We start from the raw sequence: 21,098 nt of genomic DNA on the forward strand, positions 1-21,098 counted from the left end.
GTTGAGCTATAGGCGCCGAGCCAACATGTCCTGATTTTTATCTGCATGTATAAATAACAAACCTTCAAAGGGGGTCATGCATGGTACATTATGTCTAAAAAAGAAGTTTTAAATCCTTGTTTAGTTTTGCTCAGTTGGCTATTTAGAAGCAGCAGGAAGCAAGACTCACATAAACAAAACATCTCGACACAAAATGATCAAACAAAGCATAACAAAGCCAAAAAAAACAAACATTCCAAATTGGGATGAAACACACCCAATAAAGACACAAAAGGATAAAAAGTCACTTAATTATGTCTCTGAAGAACTATGAGGAATTCCCTAATGGGGATACTGCTATATAATTTCACTAGGTGTTACGGAAGATATAATTCCACTAATAGGACATCATGAACTTAAAAAATTAATATATACAAATAATAGAATTCAAACATCACAAAACATGCATTTTTAATCTTTAATGATCCATATCAGATACCTTAAAAGATTTAACTATGAAATGGTTTTCCTTCAAAACCATATAAATGTGCTTTGAAGTGCTAGTCACTTAACTTTTGGCAAACAATTGGGATAGAGGATTTAGACCTAGAAAATATACATGCCACTATTTATGTGATGCTTTATTATTCTCCTTAATATTTTATTAAATCTTAAAAAAAACTCTAGTTGTTTTTATCAGACAATAATGATTAAACACAAACATTTACCGACCACCCAGTGATGGAAAGCAATGGAAACAATAGCAGAGGAGCGCACCACCATGTAAACAGCAGCTGCCAAGAACAGTCTAGAAAATACACTATTTATAGCAGAACTAGTAAAATTGAAATACTAACATTTCAAACTTCCCAGAATTCTCGATAGAAATATCATATTAGTTAACAAAAGGGAGATTTTAAAGACACATAAAAAGAAATGTTCAGTAATTAAGAGAAATAAAAGCAAAATACAATACTAATAAAGTATGTTTAACAATTTACATGGAGCATAATACACAAAACTAGATCTGACCAGCATTTTAATCAAAAGCACTGCTCTGGGACTGACACCGCAGTGCATGGCAGGGGTGCCCTTTCCAGTAGCAAACAAGTCACTCACGTTTCCGTCGCTCCGCTGGCCCCCTTTATGGGTGATGACTACCACTTCCATCCACTTGCGCAGATGTTGCTGTTGAAAAAACACAGCCTTAGCCACAACGTCTCCTTCATAATAGAAGTAGTTCACTTCCAAAATACAGCTCTTAGGTGGAAACTCGTATGTAATGATAGTTTTCATTGTATTCAACATGAAAACTGTAATATTTCCATTATTAAAATAGACAAACCACCAAACTAGAGATAAGAATAATCAGCATTTGTTTATGTTCTGTAAATAAAAAGGGTGAAGAGTAAATTTGCCCTGATTAAGAAAAGTAAACCCCCAGGACCTGGTCATTCCCATACCAGGCCCTGCCATTTTACTTCACATGAGATTTGTTTCATTCACAGCCATTCAGTGAGTACTCCTTTTCCTTAAGTCCCATGCTGGGAATCAGGGCAGAGAAGTGAAAAGGCTGACATCATCCTTGTCTTTGTGGAGCTTGTGGTCCAGTGGGAAAATAGGTAAAACACAAAGGCACCTACTGTGTGTGACTACAATTATGGTGTGTGTCACAAGAATAACAGGAACCAGTTTTTTTTTTTTTTTTTTTTTTTTTTTGAGACAGAGCCTCAAGCTGTCCCCCTGGGCAGAGTGCCCTGGCATTACAGCTCACAGCAACCTCCAACTCCTGGGCTCAAGCGAGTCACCTGCCTCCGCCTCCCAAGTAGCTGGGACCACAGGCGCCCGCCACAACGCCCGGCTATTTTTTGGTTGCAGCCGTCATTGTTGTTTGGCGGGTCCGGGCTGGGGATTCGAACCCGCCACCTTAGGTGTACGTGGCTGGCTCCTTAGCCGGTTGAGCTATAGGCGCTGAGCCAGGAACCAGTTTTAAATGAGGGCTGAGGGGCCAGGAGATCCCTGCTGAGGATTTGACTCAAAGGAGGCAGACAAACCAGAAGAAGAAGGGAAGAGAAAGGAAGACCCAAGGACCTCCCTGAAGCCAGAGAGAGAGAAAGGTCCCATTCTAGCTGCAGACCAGCAGGCACAAGGCTGGCAGGAGGGACAAACATGGACCTTGCTTGATCAGAAGCTGTGCAAATTAGGCGTGCACCAATTCCCTCTGAGCAGAACAAGGGCTGTGGTTCTATAACAAGATTCTGCATTTTGATACAAGCACATGGGAAGACAGATTGTGATTTTAGCCACCAAGTCCAGCAAAACCAGGCAGACAAGTGTTCAGAGCCTAAAGCTAAAACCACAGCGAGAGCATCCAAGTAACAGGTGTATCTTTATTATCCTGCATTGTCCAAACTTGTGCTTTATAACACTGGTGTCCTACAGGAAGTTAACGAGTTGCTTTAAAAAAGTACTCCATGGTAAAACAGGCTTGGGAGACAATAGTTCAGATACCTAACACTGTTCAGGAAGACAAGCCTTTTCTGAGCCTTTAATGTCCTCATAGTCCATGGAGTCAATGAACTAGTTTTCACGGGCTATCTACATCTTGTAGAGTTAGTATTCTTCAAGAAATGCATAAAATAGGCTGGGCCCGGTGGCTCACGCCTATAATCCCAGCACTTTGGGAGGCCAAAGTGGATCACCTGAGCTCACAAGTTTGAGACCAGCCTAAGCTAGAGCAAGACCCCATCTCTAAAAAAAAAATAGCCAGGTGTTGTGGCAGGTACCTGTAGTCCCAACTACTCCTGAGGCAATAAAGTCATTTGAGGGCTGGGCGTGGTGGCTCACGCCTGTAATCCTAGCACTCTAGGAAGCCAAAGCTGGTAGATTACTTGAGCTCACAAGTTCAAGATCAGCCTGAGCAAAAGTGAGACCCCCCATCTCTACTAAAAATAGAAAAACTGAGGCAAGAGGATCACTTAAGCTCAAGTTGGAGGTTGCTGTGAGCTGTGACTCCATGGATCTCTATCCAGGGCGACAGCTTAAGACTCTGTTTTTAAAAAAAAAAAAAAAAAGAGAGAGAGAATCATTAAGCCCAAGAGTTTGAGGTTGCCATGAGCTATGACACCAAAGCACTCTACTGGTGGTAACAAAGTGAGACTGCCTCAAAAAAAAAAAAAAGAAAGAAAGAAAAAGAAAAAAGAAATTTATAAAATAATATATATTTCTTCAAAGTACTAAACTAATAACAGGATTAAAGGTGTAGAGCAGACAATGGCCAGGCACATCATTACTTTTTTTTGCTTTTACATTTCCCAAAGGAAAAAAGATACTAATTGGTATATAAAATTTATCTTTAGTTTGCTGAGGGAATATCCAGAACAACTAACCACATAAGACTTCAAGTCAGGGCAGTGCCTGAGGCTCAAAAGGGTAGAGCGCCGGCCCCATATGCCAGAGGTGGTGGGTTCAAACCCAGCCCCGGCCAAAAAAAAAAAAAGGCTTCAAGTCAGATGTTAAGCAGTTCAAATTTAAAGAAAAGAACTTAGCATCATATGCTAAAGAATGAAGTGGAATCTAAAGTATATTAGTAGGATCATTAAAAAAAGTAATGAAATTGGACCCTCATCTAACCATAAACAAAAATTAACTAAAAATGGATCAATGACCTAAAAGTAACACCTAAAATTACAAAAACTCTTTAAGTAAGGTGTCTTATCTCTTAAGATAATGATGAATGCTTCAGCTATTAACCTCAAAGATGTATCACATGAAAGAAAACAAAAGCTCCATTAATGAATGAGCTTGGTTCTAAAGATCAGGACTAAACAAGGCCTAATGTGTCCTTTATCACTGCTCTGACAGAGCACACGAGACAGAGGATAATTCAAAAAGACCTAAAAGAAATCCAGAGGTGTCATCAATGCCAAGTCCAGGCTGGATTCAGCACAGGTGGGTGCCTAGTGAAAATGTCTGTATAAATGACAGGAATTTCAACTATTCAGAAAGCAGCTATTAATGCCAGTAAGGGGAGGGAGAAGTCCCCTGAACAAACTATCAACACAAAACCCACATGTTTTTGTTTTTTTAAAGACAGTCTCACCTGTTATCCAGGTTAGAGGGCACAGCATCAGCCTCACTCATGGCAACCTCAAACGCCTGGGTTCAAGCGATCCTCCTGACTCATCTTCCCAAGTAGCTGGGACTACAGGGGCCTGCCAGGACACCTGGATAATTTTTCTATTTTTAGTAGAAACTGGGTCTTGCTCTTGCTTAGGTTGGTCTCAAACTCCTCAGCCTCTCAAGAGTATTGGGATTACAGGCATGAGCTATGGCACCCAGTCCCATGTACTTTTTCTTTGCCGTTTTTGGCTGGGGCTGGATTCGAACCTGCCACCTCCGGCATATGGGGCTGGCACCCTAACTCCTTTGAGCCACAGGTGCCTCCCCCGCCCCATGTACTTTTAAGACTACTGGCCTTGGTCAGAAACCAACCATAGACCTCAAGGCAACTGTCTTCACACTGCACTAAAAAAAAAATCTGGATAATGTGTTCACTGAATGAATTCCCAGTTCCTTACAGATGTGAAGGGCTAGATTGGGGTTTAAAAACTAAAACCACAAAGTTGCTTCTGGCATGCAAATGTAGTAAGATATGACCACTGACAAGGGGCAGAGAAATAAGGAGTACAAAAGCACAATAACATTCTGAACTCAAGGGCACACCTCATGTATGAGAGCACCAAAGTCCTAACACAGGAGATGAGAAAAAGTATATACAAGGTGCTCTGATTAGGAAATGATATAATTTCATTTCCTTTAAACACTCTGTGAATGTTTGCATGTATGTATATTAATATATTTGGAAGCTTAAGGAGAAGTAGTCTCCAATTTGGAAAATTTACTTCCATATTACACTTTGTATCTCAATTACAATGTATTTTGATGTTTTGCTCATTATTTAGGTATCTGCAGATGTGAAGAACCCAGTATGTATGTGAGGTAAAAAGCTGTATGGTTTTCATATATATGAGCTATACAAATCTACACTCCACATACAGTATATATCTATAACTACATAATCTCTGTCTACTTTCCTGTTTATACATAAGAATACCTTCAGTATATTACAATCTTGAAATGGTCAAAGGCTACTTAGCATGAAAAATATATGCATGTTTGCAGTGATGTACCATGAAATCATAAGTTAAATTATCATTCATAAATTTACCAGGAGTAAAGGCAAATAATGCAAAAGAAAGCTAACTAAGATGAAACCTTCCTCTATCTGCTTACACTTTAGTTTTAAACACTGTCAAACAAATCTTTTATCTTTGTAATTATTTTTCTAATAATTCTAAAAATACAAAGCATTTCTAAAGTTCTTACTCAAGATTGTACAGAAAGAGACATACTCATCTATTTCTTTCTTTTTTTTTTTTTTTGAGACAGTCTTACTTTGTCACCCCTTGGTAGAGTGCTGTGGCATCACAGCTCACAGCAACCTCAAACTCTTGGGCTTAAGCAATTCTCTTGCCTCAGCCTTTCAAGTAGCTGGGACTACAGGAGCCTACCACAACACCTGGCTATTTTTAGAGACGGAGTCTTGCTCTGGCTCAGGATGGTCTCAAATCTGTGAGCTCAGGCAATCCACCTGCCTTGGCCTCCCAGAGTGCTAGGATTTGTACTTCACAGAAGTAAAAATTGGTAAAATTTGTTTAGGGACCAATTTGACAATATACTTACTGAAAGATTAAAATATATACATTCCTTTAATCCAGAAATTCTACCTCTAATAATGTATGCTGCAGATAAACACATATGTGAAATTAAGAACAAGTTTCCACTATATCACTGTCTATAACGAAAAGACTGGAAAAAAAGTCACCAGTGGGGGACTGTTGAATATATTATGGCAAATTCACATAAATGCATATTATGTAGCCATAAAACAGAATGAATTAGTACTTTACGTACTAATACAAAATGAGTAAGTTATTAAATGGAAAAAGAACTGTGTATAGTATGCCTCCTATTATGAGAAGCAAAAGAATAATCATGTGTCCTCTTTCACATGTAAAACCTCTTGAGAAGTACTCATAGAAAACTGCTGTCCGTGGTTGTCCCTGGGAAGGGGGGACTGGATAACTGGAGCACAGGGATGGGGGAGACTTTACAGTAAACTCTTTCATACCTTCTGAATCTTAAACCACCTGAATGTATTACTTATTTTAAAAATAATTTAAATTAAGTTTTTTAAGTTTATTATAAAACATGTTTAAACATACTTGCTTACCATCATCTGATCACAAAATTTATCATTGAAAGAATTTGGGAAGAGCCTGGTAACGGAAGTTAGACGATTCACAACATTCAATGTCAAGCTTCGATAATCTCCCAGCATCATGAGCAAAGGTCGCATATGTGTGTGAATTTGATCTACTTCTATGGTAGCACCTTCTAAAAACTATTAAAAAAGAAAAGTTACCAGTTGGATGAAAGTATTTCAAATTGTATACAGAAACAGTACACTGTACCCCATGATAGTATTAATGTACACAGCTATGATTTAATTTTTTAAAAAAGTTATAAAGAAAAACAAACAGAATACTTTATAATAGAATGGAACTCATAATTGATTCTAGCAGCAAGTGGTTGTGGAAAATTAACCATATTCCAGAAATTTACCATGAAATTAGGAAGATTTCTTTGCTATTTAGGATTTTTAAAATTTTCTAGACTTAAACAATCAAGGGCATAGTAACCACAGGCAGACTTCCAAGCACACAGCCCTGTTTACACAGTGAGAAACAGGAAGAACCCTTAACGCAGAGCATGTATGCATGCATACACTTTCTCTCACCTTTCTCATACAGGCTTCCCCAGCCTCCTGGAGCTCACTGTTCGTAGAATTAAGGGCTTTGAAAAGTGCAGCGATGATCTTCTCTCTGGACTGAGGAAGGTAATTGCAGGCAGCAAGTGCATCTTCAGGGAGAAAAATCAATAAAATTTCATCATTAACCTAAAAAATAACCTGAGCAATTTTCTTCTTTACAGGTCTCTACCAACGAACAAAAATAGGAACTACTAACCCTCTTTTCTCCCATCTGGCTTCCAAAAAGACAAAAGAATGCATGGTCTTCCATACATGTATTCAGTATTATCAAAAATTGAAGTCAGCAGCTTACCAGAAAGGCTGTAATAAATCTGAGCTTCCAGATGGGAGGCAGAAAGGTTGGAGGAGAAAGAAGGGGATCCCAACCCACATTACTACCCCCAGGACATCCTCACAGGGTTAGAATGCACTGGCCTGCAGCCAGTCCCAAATGAGTGATGTCCAGGGCACAGCCTCTGTCCCTCCAATAGTAGGGGACTCGGGGGAAGTTAAACACAGCCTAGCTTTTCTCTACTACCCAGCTTTGGGGCTTAAAAGCTTTATGTTTCTGAAAATGCAAATATTCTTAGGAAAGTCCCAATCCTGTATTAGTTAAGAGATAATATTCTAGCAAGAGAAGGTACATGAAGGCCCAAAAAGAAATGGACCCCAGCATGAGAAGTGAGAAGCTGCCAAACATCTGCTACCAAGTGACCCAGCTCATTTTAGCTTGCCCTACCTGGAATACTCCACCCTTGTCCTCTAGCTCAGGTATTACAGTCTGCCTCTCACCACTCCACCTCTCATTTAAGGAAGATTCTAGCAATATTTTAGTACAGAAATAAAAATCAAAACGAGAAGGAGTGAACTAAAACAGTTTGCATTAGGTATTCATTCACATATCCCCCCACAAAAAAGAAAATAAATTATTTCTATGTATGTGAGCCAGTCAATACAGATCTGGTATTTTCCTAAGCTTAGCATAATTCTTGTGCTTGTGAATAGCAATAATTGCAATTCCCAGGGAAAACCTAGGGAAGACAGGATTCTCAAATGCTTCTAAGGCATGAAAAAGTCTATAATAGCTATATAATGTACCTTACTACATTCTGATTCTGATGAAAATGGCACTATATGAATGGTATGACAATTCTCTGAAACCAGAACATTTGATTCATAAGAGAACTACAGAATAAAGATTTTACTATAAAATATAAAATTACTTAAATCATTTTTATACCCTGTAACTTGTTTCGGGTTTACACGGACTTACTTAATGCTGCAATCCGTAAAGGCACAAGTGATGGAAGGCTTTTATAACAGGGCAGCTTTGTTAAAGCTGAATCTTCAGCCTCACATAAATTTAAGAGCTGCAAAAAATAAAACGGTATGATTTAGCCCACTCTGACTATGAAGACACAATAACCTTGCAAATAACGACACAGCAATCCTCCACACACACTGCAACACAATTAACAGTTGACAAACTAAACTCAAATCCTAAAGAATTTAAAAATCAAACTATTAACTAAGCTTCCTTATTCTAAAGCAAAACCCAGTTAGCCTCAATAGTGAAATAAATTCCTAGACACTTTCTCACGCACTGATAACATTGTTTTTTCTTAAAACACAGGGCTACTTTAACTGCAAATCCCATGGCGGCAAGGATACCTCCTCCTTGTTCAAAACAGTTCCCAGGGCCTTGGGCCAGTGTTGGAGAAACTGCTGGGCTATAATTCATGTTCACGTGCTCATACTTTTTTTCTTTTTAAGTACAGAAAAGCAAAAGAAGGAAGTTGAATGTTAACTGGGAATTCCAGTGGCTATTCTTCCAGACATTTTGCCATAGAAGTATATATTTATATACTGAATACCTAAAATAACATATGTTGTTCTATTACTGTTTTCCTTTTCTCTTTATTTACATCTTGGAAAATTAATATAGACTTTTACCATATTTTCCCCTTAAAGAATCCTACTAGGTAAGATAGTTAATACAGCAAAAAAGGATAACAATGTGGATAGACAAATACAGTAGGACCTCTTTAAGTTGACCACGCAAAGGACTGTAACAAACTGGTCAACACACAGAGGTGGTCAACACAGAACCACTGTTGCTAACACATACATGGGGTACATGTCTGGGCTATAAAAATTAGATCAACTTAAGGAGGTGGTCAACTGTGGAGGTTCTACTGTATAGTGAAAAGCATTTTAAGCCTCCGAGCCCATTCTCTCCCCAGAGGAAACCACTATTATTTGGTCCCTGTATGACCTTCAAAAACACTCTCCTCATGTATATAAGGCTGTGAGTATATGTGCATATACATGTAGGTGTATGTGTGCATAACAGAGGGGGAAGAAAGAGGGAGAGAGAGATTTGGGTAATAGCAAAACTAGTGTTCTAAATACGGTCACCAACCAGAATCACCTGGGAAGCTTTTAGATAGTAGCTTTCCAGTTCTTATCCCAAAACTACTAAACCTCAATCTCCAGAAGACCCAAGAGTCTAATTTTTAAAAGATCCTTACATGTTCTGACATAGCTAGAGAACTGATAAAACACTTGGAAAACTAGTTTCATGCCCTGGACACTAACAGGTTCGGGTCTTAAGTTTAGTGAGGAGTTTTCCATGTAGGTTATAATACATCTGTCTCAGAATGAATGGCCAAGAGAAGTTGTCCTCCAGTTCCTTAATACTAGCAATATTTTGTTCTTTTTTTTTTTGAGACAGAGTTTCATTTTGTCTCCCTCAGTAGAGTGCCATGGCGTCACAGCTCACAGCAAACTCTTGGGTTCAAGTGATTCTCTTGCCCCAGCCTCCCAAGTAGCTGGGATTATAGGCGTCTGCCACAATGCCTGTCTATTTTTAGAGACAAGGTCTCACTCTGCCTCAGGCTGGTCTCAAACCTGTGGGCTCAGGCAATCCACCTACCTCGGCCACCCAGAGTGCTGGGATTACAGGCGTGAGCCACCACCACACCTGGCCCTGCTTGTGATGTTTTGTGTCAAGCCTGACAAATGATCACTCTTGTACCAGAGATATAACAAAGTGTGAAAGATCAGAGCTATTATACGAACCTAGAACATCTATCCAAGCAGAAACATAGGACTCAAAAAAACAAAAAAATCAAGAAGAGGTAAATCTTTCTAATTGGAAATTTAGACTTTAGTGTGGACCAGAAAGAATTTGCTCCCTCGGATTTCTGCCTCAGTGTACTCTGACAATGCCTCCAGCAGCATACTTTATATACCCCATAGACATTTCAAACTTGGACTGATCATGAAGCCATTACTGTATTTATAATTTGGTAATGTCCACTATTTAATTTCTATTTATCAGGCAGTGCCCATAGCTCAGTCAGCAAGGGTGCCAGCCACATACACCTAGGGTGGCAGGTTCAAACCTGGCCCAGGTCTGCTAAGCAACAATGACAACTGCAACCAAAAAACAGCTGGGCATTGTGGCGGGCACCTGCAGTCCCAGCTACCTGAAGGCTGAGGCAAGAGAATCACTTAAGCCCAAGAGTTTAAGGTTGCAGTGAGCCACAGCACTCACCCAGGGCAACACTTTGAGACTCTGGATAATGCAGTGATCAGGAATCATCCTTTTTAAAAATTATAGTCTTAGTTCAAATCTAAGCTTTATGGCTCACCAGTCTCAGGTAAGTAATAAACCCTAAGGCTTAGTTTCTATATCTTTAAAATTAGAATAAACAGTATCTATACTTCATGGGGTAGTATCAAAACTAAGGACATTTATGATGTTCTCAATAGTACATGGCACATTTAAGTGATTATTAAAAATTCAATAAATTGGTACTTGATTTAGGCCAGCCTTATTCTGGGCACCAGATGATTTGAGAGTAATCAAAGCAGATAAGTCCTAACTTCAAAATACCGTTTTAAGGCCCTAAATTAGAACTAGGTTCCCTGTAGGGGCTAACAGAGTTCTAAGAACTCAGAAAACAAAAGCATTCTCCAAACATCTGTTAGATGCAACAACATACCTGCTCAGAGTGCTGTGCCAGGGTATGGCTGGTTACCTGCAGGTCACTGCCCAAGCCTTCTCTGAATGCTGCCTGACCAGTCTTTGAGTACAAAGACAGGCTAGCAGACACACTTCATCACCATCCACACCACTCCACACCACCACCCCCCTACCTCTGTGTAGAACACCTTATGCTCCACCACGTTAAGATCCATCGTGAAGAGCCTGGGCTGTAACGTGGTACAGAATGTGTTCCCTTCCATCAGGCCAATCTGAGCGTTGGCAGGCTGGTGTCGGAGCAGGTGCTTCTTAGGTGGGACCATATCCTGGAGAACCTGAGAAAGAAAAGGAAGAGGCCTTATTAACCAGCTATCCCCTGAAAAGCAAATACCTCTAGTTACAATATCCCCAACAATGGTCAATTTGAAAACTATAAATAAAATAGTTATTACTGATATCCTCTAATTAGGGAAGGGCAGATATGTTTCATATGCTAAAACTGGGTGATGGATAGGCACATTAGATATGTGTAATTCCTAAGACTCCAGGACGACCTCTCTTAAAAAACAAATAGGCTCAGCGCCTATGGCTCAAGCAGCTAAGGCACCAAACACCTGAGTTGGCGGGTTTGAATACAGCCCGGGCCTGCCAAACAAGCCTGTAGTCCCAGCTACTTGGGAGGCAGAGGCAGGAGAATCGCTTGAGCCCAGGAGTTGTGAGGTTCCTGCGAGTTATGATGCCACAGCACTCTACCCAGGGGGACAGCTTGAGGCTCTGTCTCAAAAAAAAAACAAAAAAACCCCACAAACAAAAATAAAACAAGAACAAAACCACTAGATTGTGCTATATAAACTCAGGAAACCAGCCTTCTATTCTCTTGACACTAACAACTACTGAGATCGCCATAATATAAATACGTTGTTATTTGCATGTCTGAGGTAAAGCGCACAGCCCACAAGGTTGGCTCTGCATATCTGATAACTCCGAATTCACAGATTCAACCAACCAAGGATGGAAAATATTGGAGAAAAAAAGAATAAAAAATAATAATCCAACAGTAAAAAGTGTGAACAATATAGTGTAATAACTATAGTATTCATATAGCATTTACAATGTATTGGTATCATAAATAATTTAGACATGATTTAAAGTATACAGGAAGGATGTTCATAGATTATATGCAGATATTATACCATTTAAGAGATTTGAGCATCTTAGAATTTTGGGATCCATGATGGGTCCTAGAACCCATCCCCCTCGGACGGAGACAAAACTGTACGCAGACATGGATATGAAATTATAAACTGAGTATCATCTCAACTCAAATTTGGGGGGAAAAGTTTCAAAATATTTGTTCAAATCATCCTGGCTCTGGTGACAGAAATCTCACCTCTTTATGCGGCTCCATTATCACTGTCACGCTTTTCCCAGTGACCTGGGCCAACACCTGCAATGAATGCATAGCCTGTTTTCTCACAGTGGAGTTAGGAGAGGTGACTTCTCGAACCAAATCATGTGTCACATGGTGAAAAGACTTTTCCTGAGCTGCCACAATCTCTTCGGCTCTCTCTTCATCTTTTAAAGGCGTCGCACACCTCATCAGAAGCTGTTCCAGGGTGGTCTTTGCCATGGCAACTGCCCCGTTGGAAACCTGTGGACCAGGCACACCTTAGAACAAAAGCAGGGCACAATCCCTTCCACTGCAGCTGTCTCCTACACACCTGCCTGCCATAAACTGTTACTGGGAGATCCACAGCCCTTACAGCAGCTGCTTTGTTAAGACTACTTCACAGCAACCACTGGGTACTTCAGTACCTAAATCACCTTCGGTAGGTAGGTAATTCCTATTTGTCACTGAGAAAAGAAAAACATGGATCTAGATGGGAACTTGCATTTACCATATAAGCTGGCAACACCCACCATGTTCTACTGATCTACATCTAGGTTCATAAAGAACACAATTTCTATGAAACTTCTGCAGTATATGAGAAGTATTACCTGTTTCCACGTATAATGGTAAGTACTCTGGCCTGTGAATGTTCTTTATCAAGGCAAAAGGAAACTCAGAAACCTATGGGAGCTGAGAGGAGTCCTTTTCATAAAGATGCTGTAGTGAAATCTGCTGCTGTGAGAGCACATCTGCAATAACTGTTCTACAGAAATTAGGTTCTTGAAAACCCCATAGTTAGGTGTGGGGCACCCATCACCTACCTCTCCTGTTAAGTCCATCATGACAAAGAGAAGGGCTTTGAGGAACGTCTGCTGATTCTGGAGAACCCAAGTGAGAGGTAGCCTCTCCATGAGAAACTTAATGGACACGACACCCCCCAGCTTTGCATACCATGCCTGCTCGTAACAACATGCACACAAGCGCTCCACGATGTATGAAAACAGGGGCAGCTGACATGCCTAAAGAGAAAAATGAACAAACTCTAATACATTACTGCAATTCTTAAACCACCAGTTTTGAGAACCAACACCTCTCATCAGAAGACACCCTTCAATCTTTCCTTACCCTCTCCTTTGAGCCCAGGATGATGCTTGCAACATCGAATATAACAGCTAAGGCCACCTCTCCAATTTTGCAAAGTTCCTTTTCCTCATATGCCATACAAATAGCTATTGCATCAATAAGAACCAAGGGATCCATTCCTTTTGACCCATTTTCTTCACTGTGAAACATGGCTGTGCTGGGCTGGCTGCCCACCTGGTAGCAAGGGAGCAAGAAAGGACCTAAGAGAGGGCATATGAGAAATAGAGATCACTTATGGGAACTTTTGTGTTCCCTTAAACTGCAAAACTACCTCATTCTTTCTTTGAGGTTAGGAAGGCAATAAAAGCCAGCACTGAAACTTTAAACCAACTTCTGTTAAACTGTAGTTATTTGTAACTAAGTGGCCTGACTCCCACTATGGCTATTTCCTAAATATTTTCCGTAACTCAGTATATTGTTTCCAGATTTTGTCAATCACAACTCAATAATGCATTTATTTAAAATGAGAACCACAAGGCAGTGCCTGTGGCTCAGCAAGTAGGGTCCTGGCCCCATGTACTGAAGGGGTGGCAGGTTGGAATCAGCCCCAGCCAAACTGCAACAAAAAATAGCTGGGTGTTGTGGTGGGTGCTGGTAGTCCCAGCTCCTTGGGAAGCTGAGGCAAGAGAATTGCTTAAGCCCAAGAGTTTGAGGTTGCTGTGAGCTGTGATGCCATGGCACTCTACCCAGGGCAACATAGTGAGACACTGTCTCAAAAAAAACAAACAAACAAAAAAATCATTAGATAGGCCAAGGGGCACAGCATGGACAGGGCTATAGGTTATACTCTGAGCATTCCTGACATACAAATAATAATAAAAACAGCACTCAGCTATCACAGAGAATACACACAGAGAATAGTCAGCCACAGCAACTATCAATTAATGCCACAAAGGTACCAGCCCTAGGCAAGGTAGAAGTCAGAGAACATTAGTTTTGCTGAAAAGACAATGTTAACACAAAAGAAACACTGAGAAACAACTGAAGTGCTAAATTGTATAGTGTCAACTGTTCAAGACAAGAGGAGGTAAAAGGGGGAAAGGTCCATGTGTTCTGCTTGTTGATCTCAAGGTGAGGAGCTCTGAAGACACGAATTGGAGGTGAGCTACTCCAGTGTGGTCTACAGTCTGGGAGGAGATGCCAAAACTGAGGGTAAGTTTCCAGAAACTCACACAACAACTGGCAGCGTCATGCCATGTCTAGTGTCCTTTACAAAGGTACCATCTGCAATGGATTGAAAATAAAAATGAACACAATTGTTCCTTCACTACCAAGAGTGTGAGAACCACTGAAGCAGAAGTGAGTAGCTGATCCAGGCAGGAGAATGGCCTGGGTGACTATCTTGGGAGCAAAAATAAACACTCTAAGGGAGAAGATGAGGAGCTGGCTACAGGGCAGAGAGCAGGCGATGGAGCAGCGAGGAAAAGACTGGCCTTGGAAAATACCACCAGGCAGAAGAAGAGCAGCAAGGAGCATGACCCACAAGCTGTTTCCATGTGGCATGTCCAAAAGTACTTGTATACAAAGAACATAAAAGAACCAAATGATTAACTTGAGTATATTTTATAGACAAAATTCTATAATAACTTTTAATTTGATACAGCACCCACCACTGAAATACCAATTACCTTTGTCAATGTACTAAGTGGAAAATTAAAAAATTAAAAGCCAAAAAAATTAATTAATTAAAAATTAAAAGCCAAACTCAGCTTCTCTAAAAGAACAAAAAGTTCTGACCAAGTTTCTGAAGCACCCTAAGGAATTCAAACGTAATTTGAATTTTCCTGGTATATTGGCTCATGTCTATAATCCTAGCACTCTGGAAGCAGGGGCAGGAGAACTGCTTGAGCTCAGGAGTTCTAGACCAATCTGAGCAAGAGGGAGACCAGGTCTCTACTAAAAAATAGAAAAACTAGCCAGGGATTGTGGCAGGTACCTATACTCCCTAGCTACCTGGGAAACTGAGGCAAGATCACTTGAGCCCAAGAGTTTGAGGTTGTATGAACTATGACACTAGGGCACTCTACTATCTCCAAAAAAAAAAAAAAAAAAAAAAAAAATCAAACATCTACTTCCTTTGCCCCAGCAAGTCCCCATACTCACCGCACTGCTGAGCAACTGCCACCATTGTATAGTGGCGGATCAAGCTAGCCACAAAGGGCAGGGCACTGGGCCGAAGGTCTTTAATGACAGCAGACATGAAGGCTCCCGTCAAGGCCTGTTCAAATGTCTTCCGGGCTGGAGTGTCTTGTGCTTTGTAGCGATGTGATATGATGACATTGGGTATGGTTTTTTCTGTAAAGCTGAAAGATAAATCCAGTATCCTAACACCAAACTCCTGAGCTGCTGACTGTAACTTATCTTTTTTTTTACTTTCAACCTGCCCACTTCCCTCTTATTTACATAGGCCTAGGGGAGTCAATTTCTTAGCTTCAAAGCCATCAATAGTTGAAATCAAATGTGAATTTCATTCTGAACATTTACAGCTAGTAAATCAAGAGACATCAAATACATTCTATCTAATATAAGCACAGTCAATGAATCAGAACACTGAGAAGGCTGGGAGGGTCTCTCTACCCCCAATTCCTGAAGTGAGGTCCACCCCATCACAGAGTGAAATGACCAACATACTTGGGATGTGCAAGCAACTGGTAGAGTGCATGCTTGTTGTCCTCCAGACTCATCATAGCCACCAGGAAGCACCTAATAACCTCCCATGCCTGCCTCCGGTAGTATGGCTCTGTGTTGGCGCTTTTCAGACAGTCCAGAGCAGTCTCAATGGCCTGCAAAAGAACACAGAAAATAACAGTTTGCACTGAAACCAAACGATTTTCAAAAGCTTTCACTGAAAGCATTTGCAGCACCCACTAGACATTTTTTTTAAGAGATGAGAGTCCCATCATTTTGTCACCCTCAGTAGAGTGCCATGGCATCACAGCTCACAGCAACCTCCAATTCCGGGGCTTAGGCAATTCTCTTGCCTCAGCCTCCCAAGTAGCTGGGACTACAGGCACCCACTACAATGCCCAGCTATTTTTTGTTGCAGTTTGGCTGGGGCCAGGTTCAAACCCACCACCCTTGGTACATGGGGCCGGCACCCTACCCACTGAGCCATAGGCGCCACTTAAGACTCTTAATGCATATTTTCGTTTGAGAGAGCAAGTAGGCCAATACAACCTAACAGGTAATTCACCAAATGACAGTTCCAGAAAGGCAATACAAGTACTGTGATATAAAAGAATTAACAGTTCAAATTAAAATGTAAGATGGGAGTTTAATAATCTTTTTATTTTGAGACGAGAGTCTCACTGTGTCACTCTTGGTAGAGTGCTGTGGCATCATAGCAACTTCCAACTCTTGGGCTTAAGTAATTCTCTTGCCTCAGCCTCTCAAGTAGCTGGGACTATAGGCACCTGCCACAACACCCTACTTTTTGCAGTTGTCGTTGTTTAGCTGGCCCCAGCGGGGTTCAAATCTGCCAGTCTTGGTGTATGTGGCCGGTGCCCTACCCACTGAGCTATGGGCGCTACCCTAATTTTTTTTTTTTTGAGACATGGCCTCATTCTGTTGTCCATGTTCGAGTGCCATGGCTATTCACAGGTACAATCATAGATCACGGCAGCTTCTAGCTCCTGGCCTCAAGTGAGCCTCCCACTTCAGCCTCCTGAGTATTTAAGACTACAGATATACACCACCACCCCTGGCAAAATTTTTCCCACTGAGTTTTGCTATGTTGCCCAGGCTGGTCATGAACTCCTGGACTCAAGTGATTCTCAGTCCCTTGGGTTGCTAGGATTTCAGGTATAACCCACCACGCGCAGCTTCAATAATTTCACGTTTAAATAGTCAATAGGAAATTACAGAAATTAAGCAACCTCAGAAGGCCTCTTACGGTAGATTTGCTGGATTAAACTAGATTCTGTGTCCTAATGAACTTTCTGCAGAGCACAGACTTTCCTGTGTCTAAGTTCAAAACTTAAAGTTGGCTTTCTTAAGCTTTTACTAAACTCTCTTTAACAGAGAAAAAATGCAATATGCAACTGCTAGATAATTATCCTAAAAAGACATAATAACAGGCTCAGCACCTATGGCTCAAGTGGCTAAGGCGCCAGCCACATACACCTAAGGTGGCGGGTTCAAATCCAGCCTGGCCTGCCAAACCACAATGAAGGCTGCAACCAAAAAAATAGCCAGGTGTTGTGGCAGGCGCCTTTAGTCCCAGCTACTTGGGAGGCGGAGGTAGGAGACTCGCTTGAGCCCAAGAGTTGGAGGTTACTATGAGCTGTGATGCCACAGCACTCTACTCAGGGGGACAGCTTGAGGCTCTGTCTCAAAAAAAGACATATTAACAAGTGCCGTGCTACATTGTAGAAAAGCAAATGTGACAACACTGACAAAAGACCAAGAGAGAGGTGGTGGAGAGGAGAGATTACTTTCAATCTGGACAAAGGGAGCAGAGCAAATAGTCTAGCAAAATATTGGGGACACAGTTTATCTGTTCACTATTTATACAATAAAATGGGAGTTTCTAAAGAGACCCAAGAGCTGTCAGCAGTGGGATGAGAGCCAGGAAGGAAAGAGTATGAGCATGTTTGCATACAGATTGGGAGAAAACAAGGTGCGGTGAAAGGATCAGAGACAAGGAAGGAACCCAGTTGGGTTCTCAACCACACTTGATGTAAAGCCTACTGGGCATTAAGAGACTAAGAGTTGGGCAGAGCCTGTGGCTCAAAGGAGTAGAGCGCTGGCCCCATACACCTGAGGTGGCGGGTTCAAACCCAGCCCCAGCCAAAAAAAAAAATAAATAATAAATAAAGACTAAGAGTTTTATGCAAACTGAGCTGGTGTCACCTCCTAGTCACCAGGAAAAATGGGATTGCTCAAGGGTCCCAAACAGTTGGATCAACATCCCTCCATGGCCTCCAAGTGTCCTGAAAGCCCCTCATCAATCACACTGATCACCAGATAAATTTTCCACTATTCCAAGAAATTCCCTCCCCACAAAAGCATGTCTTAAGATATATTCAACTAGAAATTAACTTTCTTAAAATGAAATATAGTATCTTCACAGAGCTCCCAACACTTCCAAATTTACCTTCTCCATTGGAAGCTGAAGAGATGCTTTACAATCAGAAAACTCCACTGTAATACTCGGGCCTTGAACTTCCGTCACAACATAGTGCAGCTTCTGAGACTCCTTCAGCATCTTCCTGTTACTGCCACCAAATTTACCAAGCACACGATAGGCCACGTGGGAGATGCTGTCAGCAGGATTGCGTAAAGTGCGCCACAAAGCCTAAAAGTCAGCAAGCTTTAGTCATTAAAATCCCTTTCAAGGTAAAACATTCACATGGTTCACAAATCAAAATTGAAAAGCCAGGAAATGCTATGGAGTGACAATTCTTCCTGTCATCTCTGTCTCTTTCTTTGAAGAAACCAATGTTATTAGTCTTGTATATCCTTCCAAGGAAATTTTATGTCTATACAAAATAAGTTCATGCATAAATATATATACTCATCCAAGCTCCTGCAATACAAATAGAAGCACATTATAAACAGATAGAGCTCAAAAGCAAGAAAATGAAACAATGTGTTGTCCAGGCACATCACACAGAGGTAGACGCAATTTACTGACCAACTTCTAGTCCTGGGGTTACATCATGAGCTCTCAGGTCACTTCTTCTATTTATTAGTCTCTGTATCTTACAAATATGATATATAAATTATCTTGGACACTTCAAATCTTACATTAGAAAGGATGACAAAAGGGGCACCTGAGTTATAGGCCTATAAGGAATAAATTAACGTGCACCCTGCCTAAGGAACATACACACTCAACTGTCAAAAAAAACTCCATTAAATTTCCCATTTTCTTCACCTAAATTATCAGAAATCCTAAAAGTTATCATAGTTCACTACGTAAGTCTATTTTCTTAAATTACCTTCTATGCTAATGTCAAGTCCTCATGCCTAGCATTCAAACTTAACATAAAATCTTGGTACTTTTTTCTAAACCAAGCAAAATTCTAATTTCTCTTATATTCCTATAGGTCCAAGCAGGCTTCTCCTTAGTAATTATCGAAAAGGTGGAGTCTACGTCCTCTCTCCTCACCCACACTTCACCAATCCTTACAAATACTCAGGACAGAGGACATCTGCTGCACTCCCCCAAGAGGGGGTGGCACTGACAACAAGCACCTCCTCATCTCTATACTTAGACTTGGCCTGAGCTGCTGATAGGAGACCAGACACTATGCTGCTGCTCCTCTGGAGGGTTGGTGACTGTTGCATTGACCTTCTCTCCCCTCCATCCTCCAGGCCCCCTATACATCATAGGTGGAACGAAGGCTTAAGAATACACCGCTGGCTCCTTCCACATTCACATTCTGCTCAAGCACACTGAGTCAGGACTAGGGTCTGGTCTGCCTTCTAGAACCAACAGGCTGTTCTAAAGGCAGGCTCTTGTCAACCCTCCATGTGACTAGAAGGGAAAATAGACTCTGAACCCACACACACACACCCCATCTTCTTTTAGCCTAGATGAAGCCCGAGATCTAAATCTCAGGATGGGCAAGAAAGTCTCCCAATCTTAACCCCAAGTCCATGTTGTGGCCTCCAATCTAGTTTCTCCAGAGATTCCTGTCCTCTAGGAGTTATTTAGCCTACATCCTATAAAGCCACTATTCTAGCCCCTATTTGGGGTCAAACACACTATTCTAAATGGGCAGATGAATACAAAACAGATAGCCCAACCCTCTGACATTTACCAACCACATAACAAATCAGTAACAATCGCAAAACATGAAGGAAAAATCTAAGTGTAACATATGAACATTAATGAATAAATGTCTAAGTGTCTTCAGAACTCTCTCTATCTGTTCTTTTTCCCTAGAAGTGGGATGGGATAGATGCCTCTTCCTTCCCTTTAGATCCTGCATCCCTTATTATGCAACTGAAGGTCTTTCATGAATAAAGAAAGGTTCTTGCTGGAAGCAAGTGGCCATATAGTAACTTAACACCTGCCTTTGTAAGACAACAACTTATTAAGAATTTAACTCTTATGAAAGTTCTCTGAAAAAGAGGCAGTACTACACAAGAAATATCCATTCACTATCTACAGTATTTCCTATGTCTTTTAACACATCAGAAGATTCAGAAGTAAGCACAAAGTCACACCATCCCATCTTGCAGAAAGCCCATCCCCGAATACAGAGAACTCAGTGATGACAACTCCTCACTCCTCAAGAAAAAACCAGCCAAACTGCTGAGTAAAAACTAGATATGCAAGCACCCAATGCCCCCTGCTGGTGGCACTGCAGTGAATGCAGACTCACCTGCATGAGTTCTGCGCGGACCGGTTGAATGTGGTCATACAGAAAGTCAGGCTGCAGGTTGTCCACACACAATTCCAGAGTCCTCAGGCCTTGGCTGACCAAGGTCTGAGACCCATTGAGTGCAGACACCAAGGGATCCATCAACATGGGCAGATATGGCAAGAGAGAGCTCAGCCGCACAGGTACTGTGAGACACAACTCCACAAAGAGGTCCTTCATGTGCTGCTTATGCAGGCCACTCTGTAACATGTTCAGCCCTGGAAACAGATTTGAGCAACAGAGAAGGAAGTTGTTTTCTAGACACATGCCAATGTTACCTGTACAAAACAACTGATCTGGCTCGGCGCTGATAGCTCAGTGGGTAGGGCACCAGCCACATACACTGAA

At 41.2% G+C, this 21,098-nt stretch overlaps 1 protein-coding gene across 1 annotated transcript in view; it reads right to left on the reverse strand.

Moving 5' to 3' along the window:
• The window catches only part of TRRAP (transformation/transcription domain associated protein), a 128,407-nt gene that overhangs the window by 67,592 nt on the left and 39,717 nt on the right, over positions 1-21,098 (reverse strand). The window contains exons 19-30 of the mRNA XM_023518585.1: positions 20,712-20,968; positions 18,473-18,673; positions 16,009-16,160; positions 15,481-15,680; positions 13,360-13,577; positions 13,056-13,253; positions 12,235-12,495; positions 11,018-11,179; positions 8,127-8,223; positions 6,842-6,963; positions 6,275-6,445; positions 1,099-1,167 (exon numbers count right to left, since the gene is read on the reverse strand). Coding sequence (XP_023374353.1) covers positions 1,099-1,167; positions 6,275-6,445; positions 6,842-6,963; positions 8,127-8,223; positions 11,018-11,179; positions 12,235-12,495; positions 13,056-13,253; positions 13,360-13,577; positions 15,481-15,680; positions 16,009-16,160; positions 18,473-18,673; positions 20,712-20,968 — 2,108 coding nt within the window. The remainder of the gene's footprint in view (positions 1-1,098; positions 1,168-6,274; positions 6,446-6,841; positions 6,964-8,126; positions 8,224-11,017; positions 11,180-12,234; positions 12,496-13,055; positions 13,254-13,359; positions 13,578-15,480; positions 15,681-16,008; positions 16,161-18,472; positions 18,674-20,711; positions 20,969-21,098) is intronic.

This window comes from Otolemur garnettii, unplaced genomic scaffold, assembly GCF_000181295.1.
Source record: "Otolemur garnettii isolate 467f Iridium unplaced genomic scaffold, OtoGar3 scaffold00142, whole genome shotgun sequence".
In the NCBI taxonomy this organism is placed as follows: Eukaryota; Metazoa; Chordata; class Mammalia; order Primates; family Galagidae; genus Otolemur; species Otolemur garnettii.